The sequence below is a fragment of the Pollachius pollachius genome (assembly GCF_949987615.1).
Source record: "Pollachius pollachius genome assembly, chromosome: 3".
NCBI classification, from domain to species: domain Eukaryota; kingdom Metazoa; phylum Chordata; class Actinopteri; order Gadiformes; family Gadidae; genus Pollachius; species Pollachius pollachius.
Window position 1 is genome coordinate 4,820,584 of NC_136936.1, and position 20,459 is coordinate 4,841,042.

The 20,459-nt window shown below is 41.3% G+C and overlaps 2 protein-coding genes across 2 annotated transcripts; one reads left to right on the top strand and one right to left on the bottom strand.

Annotated features, from left to right (window-relative positions):
• Nucleotides 1-35: 35 nt before the first annotated feature.
• LOC307073216 (extracellular calcium-sensing receptor-like) lies at nt 36-13,847 on the top strand (the record flags this gene model as incomplete). Its single annotated transcript, XM_079732919.1, has 10 exons — nt 36-145; nt 10,487-10,784; nt 10,898-10,984; nt 11,142-11,249; nt 11,369-11,535; nt 11,698-12,169; nt 12,252-12,479; nt 12,617-12,740; nt 12,834-13,306; nt 13,413-13,847. The coding sequence occupies 10 exons, from the start codon at nt 36-38 to the stop codon at nt 13,845-13,847; spliced, it is 2,502 nt and encodes an 833-aa protein (XP_079589045.1).
• A 1,234-nt stretch (nt 13,848-15,081) lies between these two features.
• On the bottom strand, nt 15,082-20,258 carry LOC307073217 (extracellular calcium-sensing receptor-like; the record flags this gene model as incomplete). Its single annotated transcript, XM_079732920.1, has 12 exons — nt 15,082-15,510; nt 15,863-16,141; nt 16,307-16,500; nt 16,632-16,755; nt 16,841-17,071; nt 17,154-17,326; nt 17,576-17,735; nt 17,842-17,937; nt 18,330-18,572; nt 19,107-19,398; nt 19,575-19,731; nt 20,183-20,258. 12 exons carry the CDS (start codon nt 20,256-20,258, stop codon nt 15,082-15,084), a joined length of 2,454 nt encoding a protein of 817 aa, XP_079589046.1.
• Nucleotides 20,259-20,459: the final 201 nt, after the last annotated feature.

Sequence of the window (20,459 nt, forward strand, 5' to 3'; positions counted from 1 at the left end):
ATATATATAATAATATTTTGTTCATCACCTTCAGCATGCTTATCTTCTGTGCTGTCTGGGTGGCCTTCATCCCAGCCTACATCAGCTCCCCAGGGAAGTACTCTGTGGCTGTGGAGATCATTGCCATCCTGGCTTCTAGTTTATGGTCTGTTAGCCTGTACTTTGTGTTTCCAAATGTTACATAACCTTGCTCAGACCGGAGAAGAACTGTCGGAAACATCAGACATTGAATACTAATGTGCAATAGCAATGTCGATTTTACTGGTTTTGTGCTTTTAAATCTAATAATATTTATGACATTCTTCCTTCTACAGAGGCATAGCCTTCTTTTAAAATACTGCCTCCGAACAAGATGTTTAATATTAGTAATGTTAACTACTGTGCCATTAATGTACCATTAGAGAGGACATACCAATTTGGTGTGTAATGAGTCATTAGCATTAAGTAATTTTGCAGCTCTCAAAGTCATTAACAGGAGTAAATCATGTGCATTGGCCAGTTAGGAATTCATAAAGGACAGATAGGAATAGCGGAAAGAGCCCAATCAAAACAGCTTTATCTCTGCACAGGGAGAGGGTTTAATTCATTTTCATTTTCAAGTAACCTTTCTACCAATTCCAATGCACTTCTTTCACTTCTTTTTAAATGTGTGTGCTGGATATAAACAATGAAAATAAAGCAATTATTCAGACTGAATATTTTTTATATATATTTATTTCATAGATAAAAAGGTTTACCTTGTCAAATGTCTCTTTTCTCTTTTAATAAATCAAACTTGATGGGCTGAGAAAATAACGTTCAGGCAAAGTAGTGCTGTATATGTATTTCTCTATCCACCTGATATTATTCTAGCTTAATTCCAACCATGTGGCAGACCTCATATTTTAGGGTTGGAGAATCACTCAGTGCTTAATCAAATCAGACAGACGGAAAAGGTCTTACCAGCACACAAAAGGATTGATTATGGGCATTCATGCCAGATGCAACGATGCCTGAGGTATGCTGTGTTTACGGGTGGACACAGTGCTAAGGGGGTTACACCACTGACTCGGGGGGGGGGACACTTTCTGTGTTCTCCCGGCGTTGACATGGTTTCTTCCCACACCAAAGTACCTACATCTTAGGTTAATACCCCTGCCTGTGCCCTCAAGCAAGGCACCAGCAGTAGACCTTGAATTTCTCACCAGGCACTGCACCGATATACAGTGGGGCGAAAAAGTATTTAGTCAGCCACCAATTGTGCAAGTTCTCCCACTTAAAAAGATGAGAGAGGCCTGTAATTTTCATCATAGGTATACCTCAGCTATGAGAGACAAAATGAAAAAAAGAAATCTAGAAAATCACATTGTCTGATTTTTAAAGAATTTATTTGCAAATTATGGTGGAAAATAAGTATTTGGTCAATAACAAAAGGTCATCTCAATACTTTGTTACATGCCCTTTGTTGGCAATGACAGAGGTCAAACGTTTTCTGTAAGTCTACAAGGTTTTCACACACTGCTGCTGGTATTTTGGCCCATTCCTCCATGCAGATCTCCTCTAGAGCAGTGATGTTTTTGGGCCACACGGACTTTCAACTCCCTCCAAAGATTTTCTATGGGGTTGAGATCTGGAGACTGGCTAGGCCACTCCAGGACCTTGAAATGCTTCTTACGAAGTCAGTCCTTCGTTGCCCGGGCGGTGTGTTTGGGGTCATTGTCATGCTGAAAGACCCAGCCACGTTTCATCTTCAGTGCCCTTGCTGATGGAAGGAGGTTTTCACTCAAAATCTCACGATCCATGGCCCCATTCATTCTTTCCGTCATACGGATCAGACGTCATGGTCCCTTGGCAGAAAAACAGCCCCAAAGCATGATGTTTCCACCCCCATGCTTCACTGTAGGTATGGTGTTCTTTGGATGCAACTCAGCATTCTTTCTCCTCCAAACACGACGAGTTGAGTTTTCACCAAAAAGTTCTATTTTGGTTTCATCTGACCATATGACATTCTCCCAATCCTGTTCTGGATCATCCAAATGCTCTCTAGCAAACTTCAAACGGGCCTGGACATGCACTGGCTTTAGCAGGGGGACACGTCTGGCACTGCAGGATTTGAGTCCCTGGCGGCGTAGTGTGTTAGTGATGGTAGCCTTTGTTACTTTGGTCCCAGCTCTCTGGAGGTCATTCACTAGGTCCCCCCGTGTGGTTCTGGTATTTTTGTTCACCGTTCTTGTGATCATTTTGACCCCACAGGGTGAGATCTTGCGTGGAGCCCCAGATCGAGGGAGATTATCAGTGGTCTTGTATGTATTCCATTTCCTAATAATTGCTCCCACAGTTGATTTCTTCACATCAAGCTGCTTACCTATTGCAGATTCAGACTTCCCAGCCTGGTGCAGGTCTACAATTGTGTTTCTGGTGTCCTTTGACAGCTCTTTGGTCTTGGCCATAGTGGAGTTTGGAGTGTGACTGTTTGAGGTTATGGACAGGTGTCTTTTATACTGATAAGGAGTTCAAACAGGTGCCATTAATACAGGTAACAAGTGGAGGACAGAGGAGCCTCTTAAAGAAGAAGTTACAGGTCTGTGACAGCCAGAAATCTTGCTGGTTTGTAGGTGACCAAATACTTATTTTCCACCATAATTTGCAAATAAATTCTTAAAAAATCAGACAATGTGATTTTCTGGATTCTTTTTTTTTCATTTTGTCTCTCATAGCTGAGGTTTACCTATGATGAAAATTACAGGCCTCTCTCGTCTTTTTAAGTGGGAGAACTTGCACAATTGGTGGCTGACTAAATACTTTTTTGCCCCACTGTGTATATATATATATATATATATATATATATATATATTTCTTTTTTAATTAACATGCAGGAATAGTGCATCTTCCTTTGGGAAAGATTGTTCTTCCTAAAATAATTGCAGCAATTTATTTTTCTCCATCAATACTTAAGAAGTGTTGATGGAAGACAAACACTGGTATAATGAAGAATGTCACCAAGTGACTAGGGCTGTAACATTGTTGCACCTGCAAAGAATTCCAGCAGATGGCGCCCAAACCCCATTGAATCGTTTTCAAGCACTGCCAAACCTTTTTACGTATTGAAATGGCCTAAGGGCCCCTATTAAAATTCCGGAGGAGCCGCCATTAAATTATGTTTTTCGTTGATTATGCCATAAGGTATGTCAAGTCCATTTGCAAAGGTTACATGAACAAAAGGGATTGCAAACGAGCCTTTACAGATGTTTTTTAGACATGGATACAAAGGGAAACAGATCAAGACAACAATGTGTTTCATTTCAACAATGAAACACCTTTTTTCGAATAAAAAACAGGTCAAATCCTCTGCATGCCTCTGTCTATCAAAACCCTGTTCCATTCTTAGAGTAGTAACTGTAGACACCTGATACTGGGATCAGTTTTTGTTCCCCACCTTCTAAAGTAATTACATTTCGGACTGGCGCTGGAATGGCACAGAATGACACATGCTATTCTGTCCTTGAATATGATAGTTTGCATGATAATTTGAACATAAAAAGCATTGAAGCGTTGCGTAGTAAAAAATTGTGGCGCATCAATCATGCAAGTTCTGCTGTGCTAGTCGAAAATGCAGGTTTTGATTGATAAGTTCAAATTCAATCAACTGTCAGAATTAGCAGGGGTGGCACTCCGGGTGGCCAATCGAACCAGGCCTTCCCCTCGACACGCCCCTTTACAGAACGCCCTCCCCCTGCACATGTCCTTGTGGGACTGTACAGGGGCCTACACACCACCCGGACTCAAACCAACGGCCACTCCGTTGCCTCTCGTCTGACCCGTTAGGCAGACAAGTTGCATCCACGCACCGGGAAGACTACTGCCAATTACACAGTAGCGTGTATGTTCTGCGCTTGCACAAGATGCAATAAGACCCCATCCACACGGGCGAAAAAACAACTTTTCCCCGCCGTTTTCCTAGACTGCGATTCAGGAATATCTCTGTAAAAGACGGACTCACTGCGAAAACGTATCGAGCTGTGGAAACGCTGTGGTACACATTCAAGGCCACTCTGTTGCGCTAGTTTTCCACCAAAAAAAGAAGACTGCGCTGTATACAAAAAAACACTCGAGGAGGAGAGGTATATGGGAGGAGCAAACCAGCACCAAATACAGCCTGATAGCATTTGAAACAGATGCAAGGTTGAATGACGAATACCCTCCAGGACGCACATAGCACATAGACTTATTGTGTAGCCCTTGTAGAAAAGGATACATGAGGTGGCTGATACATTTGGCATTGTCAATAGCGAAATACAACAGCCCACTCAGATACAAGCTAATTTCCCATGTTCATTTGCGTAAGAGTTTAAATGCAATGATGACATCCAAGATAACTGCAGAAATTTAGGACTGACATGTATTTTAACCGTAATAGACATAAAATCCTAACTCACCCCTAAGCACATCTAAATGCAACCATTTACCTAAGACTGAAGAAAATTCTGAAGCTTCGCGTAGTTGCCATATAGGAGGATAGTACGGCTGGCTTATGCTGTTTCCAAAACCTGACGATAAAGAAGAGATCTGTCATGTAAATTGTACGTCCCTGAATTAGATGCAAAACCCCTAAAATAGCAGCACCAACGGTGTTGCCTTTTCAGGCCCACCCTGTAAATCAACCATCTTGTTCAGTTTCAGACAAATTCCAAAATTGAACATCTGTGCATTCAATATGAATGATTCCTTTGACTATAATCCAATATTATTGGAATACATTATTGCAATGAGGAAACCAGGTCCAAAGAAGCTGTAACCCAGATATTTGTGAGTTATCACAAAAACATAAGATCATCGGTCAAATGCCTCCCAAGGAAAACAAAGAACAAACTATTTACCAGGTGGCTGACACACACACACACACGCACGCGCACGCACACAGACGCACACGCACGCACACACGCACGCACACACACACACACACACACACACAAACACACACACACACACACACACACACAAACGCATCATGAATATGTTTCAACCTCTTGAGATGAAGCTCATACAGGCTATAGAAAATCTCATCTATATTTTAATTTAGCTAATATATTGTTCCATAGTAACAGCTATATTTTTGCAAATCAATAAGTATATAAGTAATATATACTCTTAGAGTAGTATACTCTTATATATAAAAACTATTAGTCAGAGCAAACTACTATGATTAGGAAATATAAGAGAAACCGCTGAAAAGGAACCCATGGCCTGTAATTTGGAACTGTTTTATAATACAATTAAACAAAGATATGATGTATATATATATATATATATATATATATATATATATATATATATATATGATTTTACAGTCAAGTTTTGTTTACTAATATATCCCTTTAGTAGGAGTCTGTAAGATCTTACAAAAAATATATATTTCACAGCACGTGTGGCCCCAGATAAGACTGAAGCTCTACATTTGGTGATGCTATATTGAAATACTGTGCAAAATGTTGTGTCCCTTTAGGTTCATCTCATCATTGACCTTTTGTTGGCTAGGTTATTTATTTTATACTTAGGTTAAGTTATTTTATACTTTATATATGTATCTATATATTCATAAATGTTGCAGTTTTTTAGATATGAACTGACAACTAAAGATAAATAATGTGTTATTGGAATGTTTTATTTGTACTTAGGTCAATTGGAGGTCAATTTGCATCATTTTTGCAATGTGTTTTTGAAAAGAGAAAGCTCCCTTTTGGGAGATAATAAAGTAATGAAATCTCCAAACCACACCTGGTGAACACCTTCACATAGCCCAAGGCCTGGGTGTCATCACTGTGTTGACGACACCTACCTGCCTTTGCATGCCCAGCCAGACCCTGCCTCCTGCCCTAGTGATCTGGGAGAAAGATTAATTGGAAGTTCTCAGATGATGACATCCTTACCGTAGCGAATATACAGTAACAATTAAGATGGATTGCATGGTTATTTTACCCATGACTGCATGTTTCAATTTGCAGTTGATTAAAACAACACTGGAGGCTACAATATGCTCTCAAAGGACCATCCCAGCATGCAGTCAACTTTACAAACAAGCCAATCCCTAAGTCTTAAGGGAATGTCTCAATGTAATTACTTGTCAATCTAAATGTTTTCTACCCATGAAACTAATTGACATAGATTTGTGGTAGTTTAACATGCATACATATCACAGTTTAGATCACATTTTAGTGGTAATATTTAATTTGGTTTGTTGCATGCTTCTAGAAATATACAAAATTGAAGTCTTTAAAGAAATACAATGATTAATTATGTGATATTCTTCAATCTAACGCCATTTATCGTCAGTTCTCCAAACATTTTAAGGTTTTGCTCATATAAAATAACAATTCTCCTTACATTTTTATCTGCATTTAAAACAAAACGTATTATTAAATAACAATCTGAGTAATCAATGCCAAGTGGTATTCTTTTGGGGATTGGCATGACTACATTTAAAATACATATCCACATATTAAATATGTTGATCGATGGGTATGTCAAATGTGTGGCAATTACCAAAGGATAATGGTCAGTGGTTTAATCTATTCCAGACAACAGTCATTCAGAACAAAAACCACCAACTTGAAGATTGTTGCTACCAACCAGGCCCAAGTGTCACTGACCATCTGTTGGATAGACCAAACATAAGTGAGCTATAACACAGTGATTCAGAAGTAAGTGGTAAAGTGCCTTGAATAACAAAGGTTATTCAAGGCAAGGCAAGGCAACTTTATTTATATAGCACTTTTCAGACACGAGGCAGACTCATAGTGCTTCATATAGAAACATTGTCATACAATAAAATGAAATAATAAAATAAGTCAAAGTCAAAGAAAGCCGAGGCAAAGTGCAATGTATTTAAGATCCAGCAGAAATCTTAAGCAAACATACAATAAAATGAAGTTAAAATAAAATAGACAGGTAAAAGAAAACAAAGGCCAAGTTAAACAATGCATTGTAGAAAACGCAATGTATTCAAGATTTAGCAGAAAGCTAAAGCAAACAACAATTTCACAACCCAGTTGGACTCCGGGCCGTAGCCAGGGTGGGTGGGGGGGGGAGGGGGCTGGGCTTCAGTTGCGGGGATTAAGTTTTGTTTGGTTGGGAAGGGGGGCACTGCTCGCACACATACCACCGTATGTTACACACGGTGCACAAAAAGTTACGAGTTTAAACTAAATCAAGCAAGCACTTTTAATTTTTTATACAATTTAGTTTCTGGTTTTATCTTAGCTCTTAAAAAAATATATACCTCTTAGCTGGCTACGGGCATGACTGGACTGAATTTAGAAATGAAAACAACCAATAAAGAAGAAACGAAACAGAATCACAAAATACAATAACATGTTGAAATTGAATTGAACAACTTTCCATCAATGAATGTCAAATGCACAGCACTGAGAAGCAGATCCAACTTCTATCGAAGGCATTCTACCCTACCTCTTATTCTCTACCACTTCAGAATTACATTTTAATTTGGTATTAGGATTTGTGTTCATTCATTAAGTCCCCTATACTGGCATAAATCATACTATTTCTGAGAAATCGAATAGGTTCATTGGCCCTTGTGGGTCGTTACATTACATTTTAAACCGTTGTCAAACCATTGTGGTATGTGTGATTGTGAAATGTGTATTTTTCTTATGCCATTTGATGAATTGAGGCAGTTGAACAGCTACAGAATCCGTTTTCATTATTTGGATTTGGCAGTGTCCTGTAGTAAATACAGAAACCCATTAGCATGCTTATAGGTATGTAAAAAGCTTGGTTAGTTATTGTTCATAGAGGAACGTTTGAGATATTTCCCGGGAAACATTCTTAATTAACTTGTAGTGTTGAGATAAGAAAGTAGGAGAAGATTGAAGGCCTAAGTCTCATGGATGATTAAGTGGTAAGCTGGTGAGACAAGGCAAGATCTAACTTTTTTTTTTTTTTGCCTTTTAGGGTATCAGTGTTTAATTATTTATACACAAATTAAGATTTAGATTAGTTATACATGATTTGCAATCCAAATAGTTATGAAGTGGTGACTGGCCCTTTGGGGATGTTCTTGAACTTGTAATGATTTTGCAATGGCTGAGTGAATAAGGCCCCTAATTTCACCGTCTATAATATATTATCACTTCTAATACCATTGATATATGTATGTGAGCATTTGTTTACATACCTCTATTTTCCCAAGCCTGTGACTGCCCCTACCCATAGCCATCTTCTTCCCTGCCCTCTCCCCTTGACCTTCCCCTCCACACTCTCCTCTCTACTCTCCTCACCCATCAGCCCCCCTTCCACTCTTCAATCCATCCTTCCATCCATTTCACACTCCACCTTGCTTCTGTTCTCTGTTGTGCTGTCTTCCGCTTGTCCCCCTGATTGTCATCACCCTTTTTTGTGTGTTTTTTTTATGTCTCCGACACTGTAAGCGTCTTTGGGTCATTTAAAAGCGCTATACAAAATACATTTATTATTATTATTATTATTATTATTATTATTATTATTATTATTATTATTATTATTATTATTATTATTATTATTATTATTAGAATAAAAAGTGTGTTATAAATAAACTTGAACTTGGGAGTCTCAGGGTTAGGCTTCGAAACAAATTTTTTTTTTTTTTTATGTGGTATATACATGTGTAATTGTATATTGCCCACAAGGTCACCTGCATTATTGTTCTCCTGTTATCAGTCATATACAGAGCCTATGCAGAATCTAAGCTCCCTCAGGGCTCAGAAAGAAAGGAAAGGGCTTTTTGTACCTAAACAAGGTTGCAATCCTCCCCAGTGGGAACACATTAAGAGAGCATGGGAAAATCTGGCCTCAGGCAGCAAAACATGTACACATGTCAAAGCTCATTTTCACCAGAGTCTCTGTAGTTCGTTTTTTGTTGTCTAGCCTGCAGGGGTTTTGCTCTAAATGAGCCACTAATTCACTCAGACACTAATTCAGTCCTATTTATGAGGCAAGGCAAATCCAGTACATTTATACCTATGACCTTGAAGATTTGATGAGCTGATACGACACACTTGCATCCCTTCAACCCCCCAGTTTCACCACATAATCCATTATATTGTTCCGTATTACCTAATTATTGGTTTACCCCTGAAAGAATCGGATGGACCGTATATGCAGAGAAATCAAATAGTCAACAATATGATGATAAAATATAATGATATGGTATTATATTATTCTAATTAACTCTTAAAAACAAAGAGCCTAATTTGCATTTAGATGAACTAATCTCAACTAATGTGACAAAGGCCAAAGAAAAGTCTGATTCGGAACATTTAATAAATTTTATAACATTCTGTGTGTGGGTGTGTGTCTGTCTGTGTGTGTGTGTGTGTGTGTGTGTGTGTGTGTGTGTGTGTGTGTGTGTGTGTGTGTGTGTGTGTGTGTGTGTGTGTGTGTGTGTGTTTGTGCGTGTGTCTGGATGTGTTCATGGAAAAACATGCTAGTGCCTCTTTTCATCACTCAGGCATAAGCGAGCCCCAACCAAGCATACAACTATCCATGCTGACAGTTAAAAACACCCCCCCCCCCCCTCTCTGTTATGATCCGATGTTCACTCTACTCTATTCTTTTTTTTAATCCTTGCCGCGCTATTGAAATCTTCTGTTTAAATCTCTCCATTGATCTGACCGCAAGGGAGATGGGTCCTTCGTTGCATGCAATCGTATGAGGCAGATAGCACATATAAAGCCTCTCTCAGCTGACCGCGAGGTGTGGTGTACACACACGCATCTCCATCGGTTGTTATATGATGTCCATGGTGTTTCACTGGGATATGCTAGAATAAATTTATGAGCCACTACAATCCACCCTACATTTGCCTCATGTGAATTCTGTTGTTATTGCAAAGTGTCTGATACAACGATCTTATATTGAGGGCTCCTGTTTATTTTCCCGTATCATGGTGTAGTTAATTTGTTTACATAGACGTACATACATGAGATTTAAATGAATTGACGTTGGCATTGATGTTACAACTGTTTCTTTGCCTCACAGAACCTTTTATTTGGATTGCGTTGAAAATGAATTGGCTGCAAGGTGCTCTGACAAAGGCTTCTGCTTTTTGGTCAGACTTTCTGCTTTTTCATGTGCTGTGGTCGGGAATGTCTCTAGTACTTTGTGACCAGGATGCACAGCAATGCAAAGAAACGCCGGGGTCCCTATCCCTGCCTGTTCTGCAAAGGATTGGGGACGTCACACTAGGGGGTCTGTTTCCTCTTCATGAAACGGTAGTGGAGCCACATCACTCATTCACCACCCTGCCTTCAAACCTACACTGCACCAGGTAAGATCAGCATTCTTTGGACACATATTGATTTCACAGGAGTTAAAGATTCATGAGACAGATGTGATTCATATTTCCCCCTGTAAAATATTTCTGACAGGAGTATTTCACGTACGTACATATTTTTGGATGGTATACTTAATAACCTTTACATTCAGTGAATATTCTCTCTTTTTTTTCCCATAGCTTTAGCTTGCGAATATTTCGCATGGCACAAAGTATGATCTTTGCAATTGAAGAGATCAACAGGGAGGGAAAACTCCTTCCAAACGTCACTCTGGGCTATAAGATTTATGACTCATGCAGCACACCCTACCAGGCCTTGAAGGCTGCCATAGAGCTGATGGGAACCGAGCAAGATTCAGAGGCAGAGATGGTGGATAATCACATGTGTCCCGGGACTGTTCCTGTGGTGATAGGAGACGCCGGATCAACCCAGTCTCTAGTCGTGGCTCGTTTCCTCGGAGCCTTCCATGTGCCTCAGGTCAGACAGAACCATTGTCTTTTAATGTAACCCATCTCCTCCTTGTGCCCAGATCCACTCTAGTATACAAATTCTGAGAGATTGTGATGTCTATTACACACTTCTCCTCTCAGGTTAGCTATTTCTCCAGCTGTGCTTGTCTCAGTAACAAAAAGGAGTACCCTGCCTTCTTAAGAACAATGCCCAGTGACCTCTTCCAGGTTAGAGTCTTTATGTATAAATGTGTGACACATTTTCTTTATTTAATCTATTTTCCATGAATGTAGTATTTGCCTTGTATAATGTTGTGCCTAACCGGAAATGTGTCTTTATTATCTTTATTTTACTAATGTTTTGTACTTTCCCTTCCTTTAAAAGGTTGATGCACTAGTTCAACTTGTCAAACATTTCCAGTGGACGTGGGTAGGGGTAATAGCAGGAGATGACGTTTATGGTCGTAGTGGTGCAACTGTCTTTGCAAATGAGGTAGCTACTGTATATATTCTTTATATTTTGTTTATATTATTATAACATTATTGAAATGAATCAACTTAATGTGATGAATGTTGGTATGTTGGACGAATATGTTTGGTTGTTCTCTAAAGGTTAAGAAGTTTGGTGCCTGTGTGGCCCTCCAAGAGATAATCCCTAAAAACCATGCAAGAGAGGCCTTGGCCGCTATTGCTTCCAGGATTCGATCCTCAGGGGCTTTGGTGGTCCTGGTGTTTGCGGTGGAACAAGATGCTGGGGCACTGTTTGATGAAGCACTCAGGCATGAAGCATTGTTTCTACAAGCATATCTCCACAATACCATGCAAACATATCCCTTTCAATTATATGCCGGTTGATAAGATCTTCTAACATGATCTGTACTATGTAAGCCATTGCATTCAGTTTGAAGATACAATACATTTGTTATTGTTCCTGTTTACAGGCAGGGACTAACAGGGATACAATGGCTGGCCAGTGAGGCATGGAGCACAGCCCCTGTGCTCTCCACCTCTCCCAAGTACCATCAAATCCTCCAGGGCACTATAGGGTTAGCCGTCCGTGGAGTATACATTCCTGGCCTTCAAGACTTTCTACTGCGTCTACACCCCTCAAACCCAGATGCCTCTGAGAATCCCTTTCTGATTCCTTTCTGGGAAAAGGTCTTTGGGTGCCGTTTAGGTGCCGGCTCTGGAAATCAAATTGAAAATGATAAACCTCTGTGTTCTGGATCAGAAGATCTGAGAAGTATGAAAAACATCTACTCAGATTTTTCCAAACTAAGGATTTCTTACAATGTCTACAAAGCTGTCTATGCTATTGCACATGCGATTAAATCCATGATGAGCTGCAAGAAGGATGCTGGACCATTTCCACTGAAGGCTTGTCCAGATGCAGCCAATATACAGCCTTGGCAGGTAGGCTACTGCACAGATTCTCACTGCATACTTCTAGTTTATCATTTTGATGAGTTGATGGTTACCAGATGGTTCTCTTTAGCTTCTTCATTACCTTAAGGAAGTGGATTACATTAATCAGTTTGGTGAGGAGACCAAGTTTGATCACAATGGTGACCCAGTCGCTATTTATGATCTACTCAATTGGCAACTGGGATTTGATGGCGAGCGATTTGTAACGATTGGCATGTTTGATGGGACAGCAACAGCTGGCCAGAAAAAACTCAAGCTCCAAGAAGAGAACATTATATGGAATGGCAACAAGACAACAGTAAGGATAATATTCCTCACACGTTACACATGCCTAGCATTGGTTGTGCCTCACAACGGGAAGCCTGTGTGTGCCAGTGTTTGGCTGTGCTCCTGGGAATTTTATTAACTGTAGAGTTTCTGTCCATTATATCACAGGTTCCTGAGTCAGTATGCAGCAGTCCTTGTCTACAAGGCACCAGAAAGGCCATCCGACCAAACTTTCCTATATGCTGCCATGACTGTGTGGTCTGTAGAGCTGGGGAGATTAGCAATCAGACCAGTAAGTCTCTATTCATAAACTATAACAGTGAGATTCCTGAACCATAAAATGCATAGGCCCTGGAAACTAAAGCTGTCTTCTTCATTTCCTCAGACTCCATAGAGTGTGTACTCTGCTTGCCGCAGTTTTGGTCCAATGTTGACAGAACAGCCTGCTTTCCCAAAGAAGTGGACTTCCTGTCCTTCAGGGACACCATGGGCATAACCCTCATAACCATTGCCCTGCTTGGCTCCTTGTGCACTTGTTGGGTGATCTTTATATTCTCTTGTCACATATCTTCTCCAATAGTAAGAGCCAACAACTCTGAGCTGAGCTTCCTGCTGCTCTTCTCCTTGACTCTGTGCTTCCTGTGTTCTCTGACCTTCATCGGCCGTCCCTCAGACTGGTCCTGTATGCTTCGCCAAACAGCTTTCGGGATCACCTTTGTCCTCTGTATCTCTTGTGTTCTGGGTAAAACGATAGTGGTATTGATGGCCTTTAGGGCAACACTTCCAGGCAGCCACCTTATGAAATGGTTTGGACCTGTACAGCAAAGAGCCTTCATTACCCTTTGCACCTTGGTCCAGGTGAGGATTGTATGTTTCTTTGTTGATATCCAATAAATGTATGCATTGGTAATGTACATTGGAAATAATTAGTACTGTATTATAAAACACATTTATCTCCATACAGGTTATTATTTGTATAATTTGGTTGACGGTGGCTCCTCCTACTCCACAAACACTGATGCCTAGAGAGAGTGCCATCGTTATACTCTTATGTGACGAGGGTTCAGCTCTAGGATTTGCTCTGGTCCTCGGTTATATTGGCCTGCTGGCGTGCCTCTGCCTCTTCTTGGCCTTCCTAGCAAGGAAACTACCAGACAACTTCAATGAGGCCAAGTACATAACCTTCAGCATGCTGATCTTCTGTGCTGTCTGGGTGGCCTTCATCCCAGCCTACGTCAGCTCTCCAGGGAAGTACTCTGTGGCTGTGGAGATCTTTGCCATCCTGGCTTCTAGTTATGGTCTGCTAGCCTGTATTTTTGCTCCCAAATGTTACATAATCTTGCTGAAGCCAGAAAAGAACTCTCGAAAACATCTAATGTCAAAGACGTTTGTGCAATGATTAAGTCTCTTCCACCCTTTTGGGCTGCTATCAGAAAGATATTTATTGCAACTTTTCTTACTATTTATATTTTTTGCAGTCATTCATTGTAGAAATGTACTTGTTAACTCAATCTAATCATAAAGTCCCTTGTCCGTTATGCTTGTGTGGCATTTTAATAAGATTGATGTTCAACAATTTTTCAACCAATATATATCCTTGCCAAATGTGTTTTCCTTTCCTTCTTTACCTCCTACTATAAGAAGTTGATTCATTTAGAAAATCACATTGTTCAGGCTGCAGATCAGCGTTGTCTTGTATATATTTGGTTTAGCCTTTTCTGCTTATTCTAGTCTTGTGACAGTCCAATTATTTTAGGGATGGAGGAACACTCATTAATTAGACCACCAGTAGAAAGGATGTTATTGAAAATAACACCCTTTCAATAACAAGAGAGGATTGAGTATCAGTCGTTGGTTCCTCAGATATCCTGTGTTTATATTTCAGTTGTCAATCACAGCCAAACCCTTCACATTTATGTTCCATGGGGGATTGTTCATTACAACCACTCGATGGTTGTGGTGGTTGTTCAAAATAAAACATTTATAATGTTTAACAGCTCTCCTTCATTGTTAGTGACATTTTGATTTTGGTTAGTCTCACAGCAGAATCACCCACTAGGGATTCATATGAAAATCCTTAAATTATTTAAAGATCTTTGTTTCTAAAGAATGACACCTGTCAACCCCCTGTTCAATGGACCAAGGATTATTTTCTATGAATACAATTTATCTGTACAGAAAATGAGCAATTCCAATTTTGAGCAAGTGATAGCTGCAGTTAAAATATTACCAACTGCAAGTTCAACGAACCCTCCTGGACACCTGGTGCAGGTAAACTCTAAAATAGTTTCACCCATCTGCTCTTACCTTAAAGATAGTCCTGTGGGATTTTGTCACTCAGAGATGCTAACCGATATTCACTGGGGTCAGCCTACTTCCAACATAACTTACATGATGGTGTGTTGACATCATTTTGGTCTTATTCTCAAACGTTGACTGTCAACCTTGAAAATATATCTTTATATGCCTGATTCATTTCTTCAGAAAGTAGTATAGAGATTGCAACCAATGATTATTGGAAAAATGTCAATATACCTCCTTTAATTGTATTTTCATTAATTTGACACAAATTAGACTATAAAACAAATCAACACTTCAATTTAATCACGTATTTCATTCAGTAAGGTATCCTTCTATCTGGCCATCAGGTGTTTCTTGGTGTTTCTCTCAGGTCTTAGAAGGAGGATAAAGCACTTTGGAGCGAAGATGCACAGCAGCAGGCCATAACTAGAAGCCAGGATGGCAAAGATCTCCACAGTCACAGAGTACTTCCCTGGAGAGCTGATGTAGGCTGGGATGAAGGCCACCCAGACAGCACAGAAGATCAGCATGCTGAAGGTGATGAGCTTGGCCTCATTGAAGTTGTCAGGTAGTTTCCTAGCCAGGAAAGCCAGTAGGAGACAGAGGCAGGCCAGGAAGCCTATGTATCCCAGCACAAGACCAAAGCCCACCACAGAGCCCACGTCACACTCAAGGACTATCTTGGGTCCTCGATTCTCCCGAACACCTCTCTCTGCGGGATGTGGTGGGGCCAGGACCAGCCACAGTACACATATCAATACCTATCGGTTAGGAATTGGAAGACAATGTAAATGGACTGCATTTATATAGCGCTTTTCTAAACAGTAGCCACTCAAAGCCCTTCACAATAACGTTCACCCATGCATGCACAATTCACACACCGAGGCAACAGCCAGCTCGTCAGGAGCAGTGAGCGTAAGGCGTCTTGCTCAGGAACACCTCGACACTCAGCTCGGAGGACCCGGGGATCGAACTAACAACCTTCCAGTTACCAGCCAATCCGCTCCACCTCCTGAGCCACATGCCGCCCCCAACAACGGGTTCAGGAATAACTGTTTATGTGTTCTTTAAAAATGTGGATCAATATGAATATCCCTTTAGCAACAAAATCACCTGAACCGAGGTGCAGAAAGAGATGCCAAGTCTCTGTTGGGCCGGCCCAAAGTAGCGCATGAGGTTTTCCCCGGGTAGGGTGGAGCGAAAGGCCACCAGGACCACCCCCGTACGGCTGAGCAGGCAGGAGATGCACAGCACAAAGCTGATCCCAAACAGGGTGTGTCTCAGGCCACAGGACCATGCCACCGGGCGTCCGATGAAGGCCAGGGCACACAGGAAGCACAGCTTCAGTGACACCAGGAGCATGAAGCTGACTTCAGAGTTGTTGGCTCGTACCTTAAGCAAGGAAAGAGAGGAGTGTGAAGTCACAGCAGTAAAATATTGCACACATCTAAATGAATGAGGTGCATTGTATGTAAAAATAGTTTTATGTTGACCCAGTTATATTGAAATATCGAAAATCAAGGCAAATATGTGGAGGGCACTATAACTAGAATTTACCAACGGTGTGTTTCGATAATATAAGAACGTTGTCAAGGTGGCTGCAGTCATTATTGCTCCAGCAACAGCAACAATTGACAGGATTATACCCATGATGTCATTCTGGGATAGAAAGTCAACCTGCTGGGGCAGGCAGACTGTATTATCTGAATCAGACCAAAATCTCGCTGGACACCGAATGCAATCAACCGATCCTAGACGCGGGGGATATGTAGAAAGTACAATTATACATTACAGATATATAATTCATGGAAGAGCTTTTTTTAACAAGGTGCATGAGCAAAATGATACATCCAGCACAGTGTGCGTTGTCTCTCTGCAGTACCTGTTTCATTGCTGATTTCCCCCCCGGGACAACGCACACAGTCAAAGCAGCACTCTGGTCGGCCTTTCTGCACAGCTTTCCTTGTACCAGCAGGACAAGGTGTGCTGCATATAGAGACAGGTACCTACATTTTAAAAGGCATAAATGAATGCCCTGTTACACATTTAAACATTCAGGGTCAATGTTCGAATTAAAAAAAAAAGACACACCCTATCTCCCTGTCCTCCACCCCAGATAACCCTGTCCATGTCGATGTGAAACCGGCCGCCTGAGCCTTCGGACGACACAAAATAGCCGATGTTGACAAACTCCACTTTTCCCTGAGGTGTGACGTGCCAGTTCAGAATGTCAAAAGAGGCAGGCGGGTCTCCGTTTTCATCAAAGTATAACTGTTCCCCCAATGGTGTGGTGAAGTTGACACGTCCGATATACTGAGAAAGCTGGAAAAGGTTAGGTTATTGATATTTTGGAAAATAAAGGATCAGGTGGGGCATTTGACTTATATGATCGGGATTATTTTACCTCAGAGGGATGAAAGTTCATGACATCAGGACACTGGCCATTGATTAAGAGTCTGCTTCCAGGCAAACAGGCCAGCATATCCTTGATAGCATGAGCAATAGCATACACAGCCTTATAAACATTGTAGGTTGCTCTCAATTGGGCCACATCTGCATAGATACTCTTCCCCAAAGCTGATAGTCGATGTCAAAGACACATGCAAAATATAAACACATGGCAGACTAAAGGAACCAATATATGTAACTCATGAGAATAGAGCAAGCTCCAAATACCTATCTCTTCTGAGCCCAAACAAGGGTTTGAAGTTTTGGCTCTTCCTTTAATATTTAATGAGCATCCAAACACTGCTTCCCACAGTTCTGGCTTAAACGGGTCAGGATGAGGTGAGAGTTTTGTAGGATGTATATGAGTGAGAAACGAACCCAGGCCAGGGATATCAGCCTTACGCAGAGCGAATCCTAGTGTCCCAGCTAAAGAGGGTATGTTTTGAGCAGCAGACACAGCGGCTAAGGTCACCCAGGCGTCATTAGCAAGCCACTGTTTATCTGTTATATTCTGATGAACCACCTCCTCCATCAAGGCCTTGTGAAGACAGAGAACACGCTTTATTGTGCCCATACATCTTTTTGGTGTGCGATAGTGTCAGCTGTTTTACCGCAGGTAAATTGTCTGAATTGAATAAACTTACCTTTGCATCCTGCCCGATGATGAATGTCACCACCACTTTAGCAGAGGACCTCTTAATTGTCTCCACCATGCTTTTCAATTTCTCCTTTGCATAACCCTTATGTAAATAAAAAGGGGGAGATAAAGTGACAGAGAGAGAAAACGGCAATTAGAGACCAGTAAGATACCAACCATTTACCAATTTGCCCCAAAAAGTTGACAGGGAGACCCCCCCCCCCAAGAATTGACAGCCCACAGATGTCTGGCTGTTGCATTTGTGATGAAAATATCAAAAGAAAGTATAAAAAAAAGTATTAAAAAATGAAAGTATCCTGCAGAGGACTTCTTGATAGTCTCAACCATTTCTCTCATTTCCTCTTTTCCGTACCCCTTGGACATAAAACATCAGGAGTCAGAGGGGTTTGGTTTGAGTCACACGTATAGGGGCTCTAAGCTTGGGGTGAATTAAGGGTATAGTAACTGACAGAAAGAACAGCAGCAGGCCTTTACCTTTGGAACCACTTGGTGGTAGGCAACACATACTCCAGTTCCCCTGAGCTCCTCCGTTAGTATCTGAATGGCGAACCTGCCAAAGTCATCGTCTGCAGAGACAAGGCCCACCCAGGACCAGCCTAACAGTTGCAACAACTTGGCCATTGCCCGGGCTTGCAAGGCATCGCTGGGCATTGTGCGGAAGAATCGGGGGTACTTCACACTATTACTCAAGCACACGCATGAAGCCATATAACTCACCTAAGGGAATATGAAAAAGAAACAAGGAATCAAGATCGAGTCAAGAGGATGAACCGAAGATGGGCAGGGTGTATAGATTGGGATAGAAGGGAAAGCGATCATTTAGGTGATGACACTTCAATGGGTGACGTTTGTTAAAGAAGAAATACAGCCTATAACCTTTTGACATCAGTATAACACATCATTTGGTGATGTACAACAAGGCAGCACCCAAGGTCAAATAATTCACTTCCATTTCCAATTTTTCACTGGCTAGCATGCCATGCCATCCCCTCTCAACATTCTGTAAATGGTACATAATAAATTAAATCTAAGAATCAAATGCATTATAACGATATGTATAGCAGGATTTATTATTCATTTTGAAAGGTACACATCTACAATATGCATCATGGGTGATCATATTTCGACCGCCCCTTCGTGACAACAACTGCAGGAAAAGAGATCAGGTGACTGCTGGAGAGCTGAGAGATCTAGCCTGGCCTTGACCGTTTTACCGGTGGTACTATTATAATGTTAATACATCGTCCTCACCATTGGTACATCGAACACCCCGAGAGTGTCTGCAATAACCATGGAGGAGGAGGACCTCGCGTCCCCAATGATAACTGGGACAGCAGGGGCAGATTGGCATCCGTCGCCAGCTCTAGAAACCTGAAGGCCGGTCACCATGGTCAAGGCTGTGGAGAGCGTGGTGCTCTCAGCCAGGCAGGTGTCTGCTGCCAGGTAGCCCAGCGTCAGGTTGGGCAGGAGGTGAGGGTCACTGTTAATCTCCTCCACGGCAAAAACCATGGTGCGCAGCCAGCGGTATGCCCGCTGGTTAAAACTGGTTGGAATAGATGGAGAACAGCGGTTTGGGAAAGAAAAGTGAGACAGTTATAGGGAAATGTTATGCAGATAACACATTCAACATCGACTAAATAATTGAATATGACAATTATAAGTATCGAATCACATGTTGGAATATGAGTCAGAAACATTTTCATGCAATAGTCCACTTACACAGAGCATGTAGCATTTACCCTGATGCTATCAAACTCCGTCTCAGGGTGTGGTGCCCTCACATGCACAGGAAACAGACCTCCGATCACTATATCTCCTTTCTGATAAACACTTCCTGAGACGGGCCCCGCCATCAGCTCGCAGGGCCCCCCTTCTCCTGTGACCAACCCATGGAGGCCCCAGAGAAACCAAAGCCAGGAGCAGACACACATTACTGGAGGGAAGAGGGCACCTCAGGGAACAACAAGAGAGAGGATGGCAGAGAGGCAGGCAGACACGATCAGTACAAAGGGTGTGCTTTCGTCAAAGCAAGCAAAATACTTGTAGATATAGATTGATTGTATCATGTAAGACAAAAACACTATTTGCACATAGGAGAAAATTCAATAAGGCTTAGCCATATTCCGAATTGTATTTCTAGAGCAAAGATGTATCCTGTACATTAGAGTTAGACTAGAGTTTCCATTTGTTCACCAGCCAAGATCAATTCTTGGTATGCAAATTACCAATTAAAAAAGCTCTGCATTCGACAAAACATTATACTTTCACCTATTGAACACATCTGCCATCTAAATCGATTTAAACATTGCACTAGCATAGAGACCCACTTTGCGTGGGGAATGGATTGTCTATTGGTGCGAAGTCATTTCTTGCCATAGAGAGGAAGCAGGGAAGAAGAACCATCTTGTGATATAGGGTGAATGCTGCCACGAGAAAACAACAGAAACCCGGGCCGGGGGACTTATAATTGTGGAGTAAATTGGTTTGTTATTGAATTAAGTTAGGGGGTAAATTCAGGTCAACAAAGTCATCGAGACAAACCCATGTGTCCTAATTGAAGTTGCCTTGGAGAATTGTTTCAAAATAGATGATGCAATTACATTT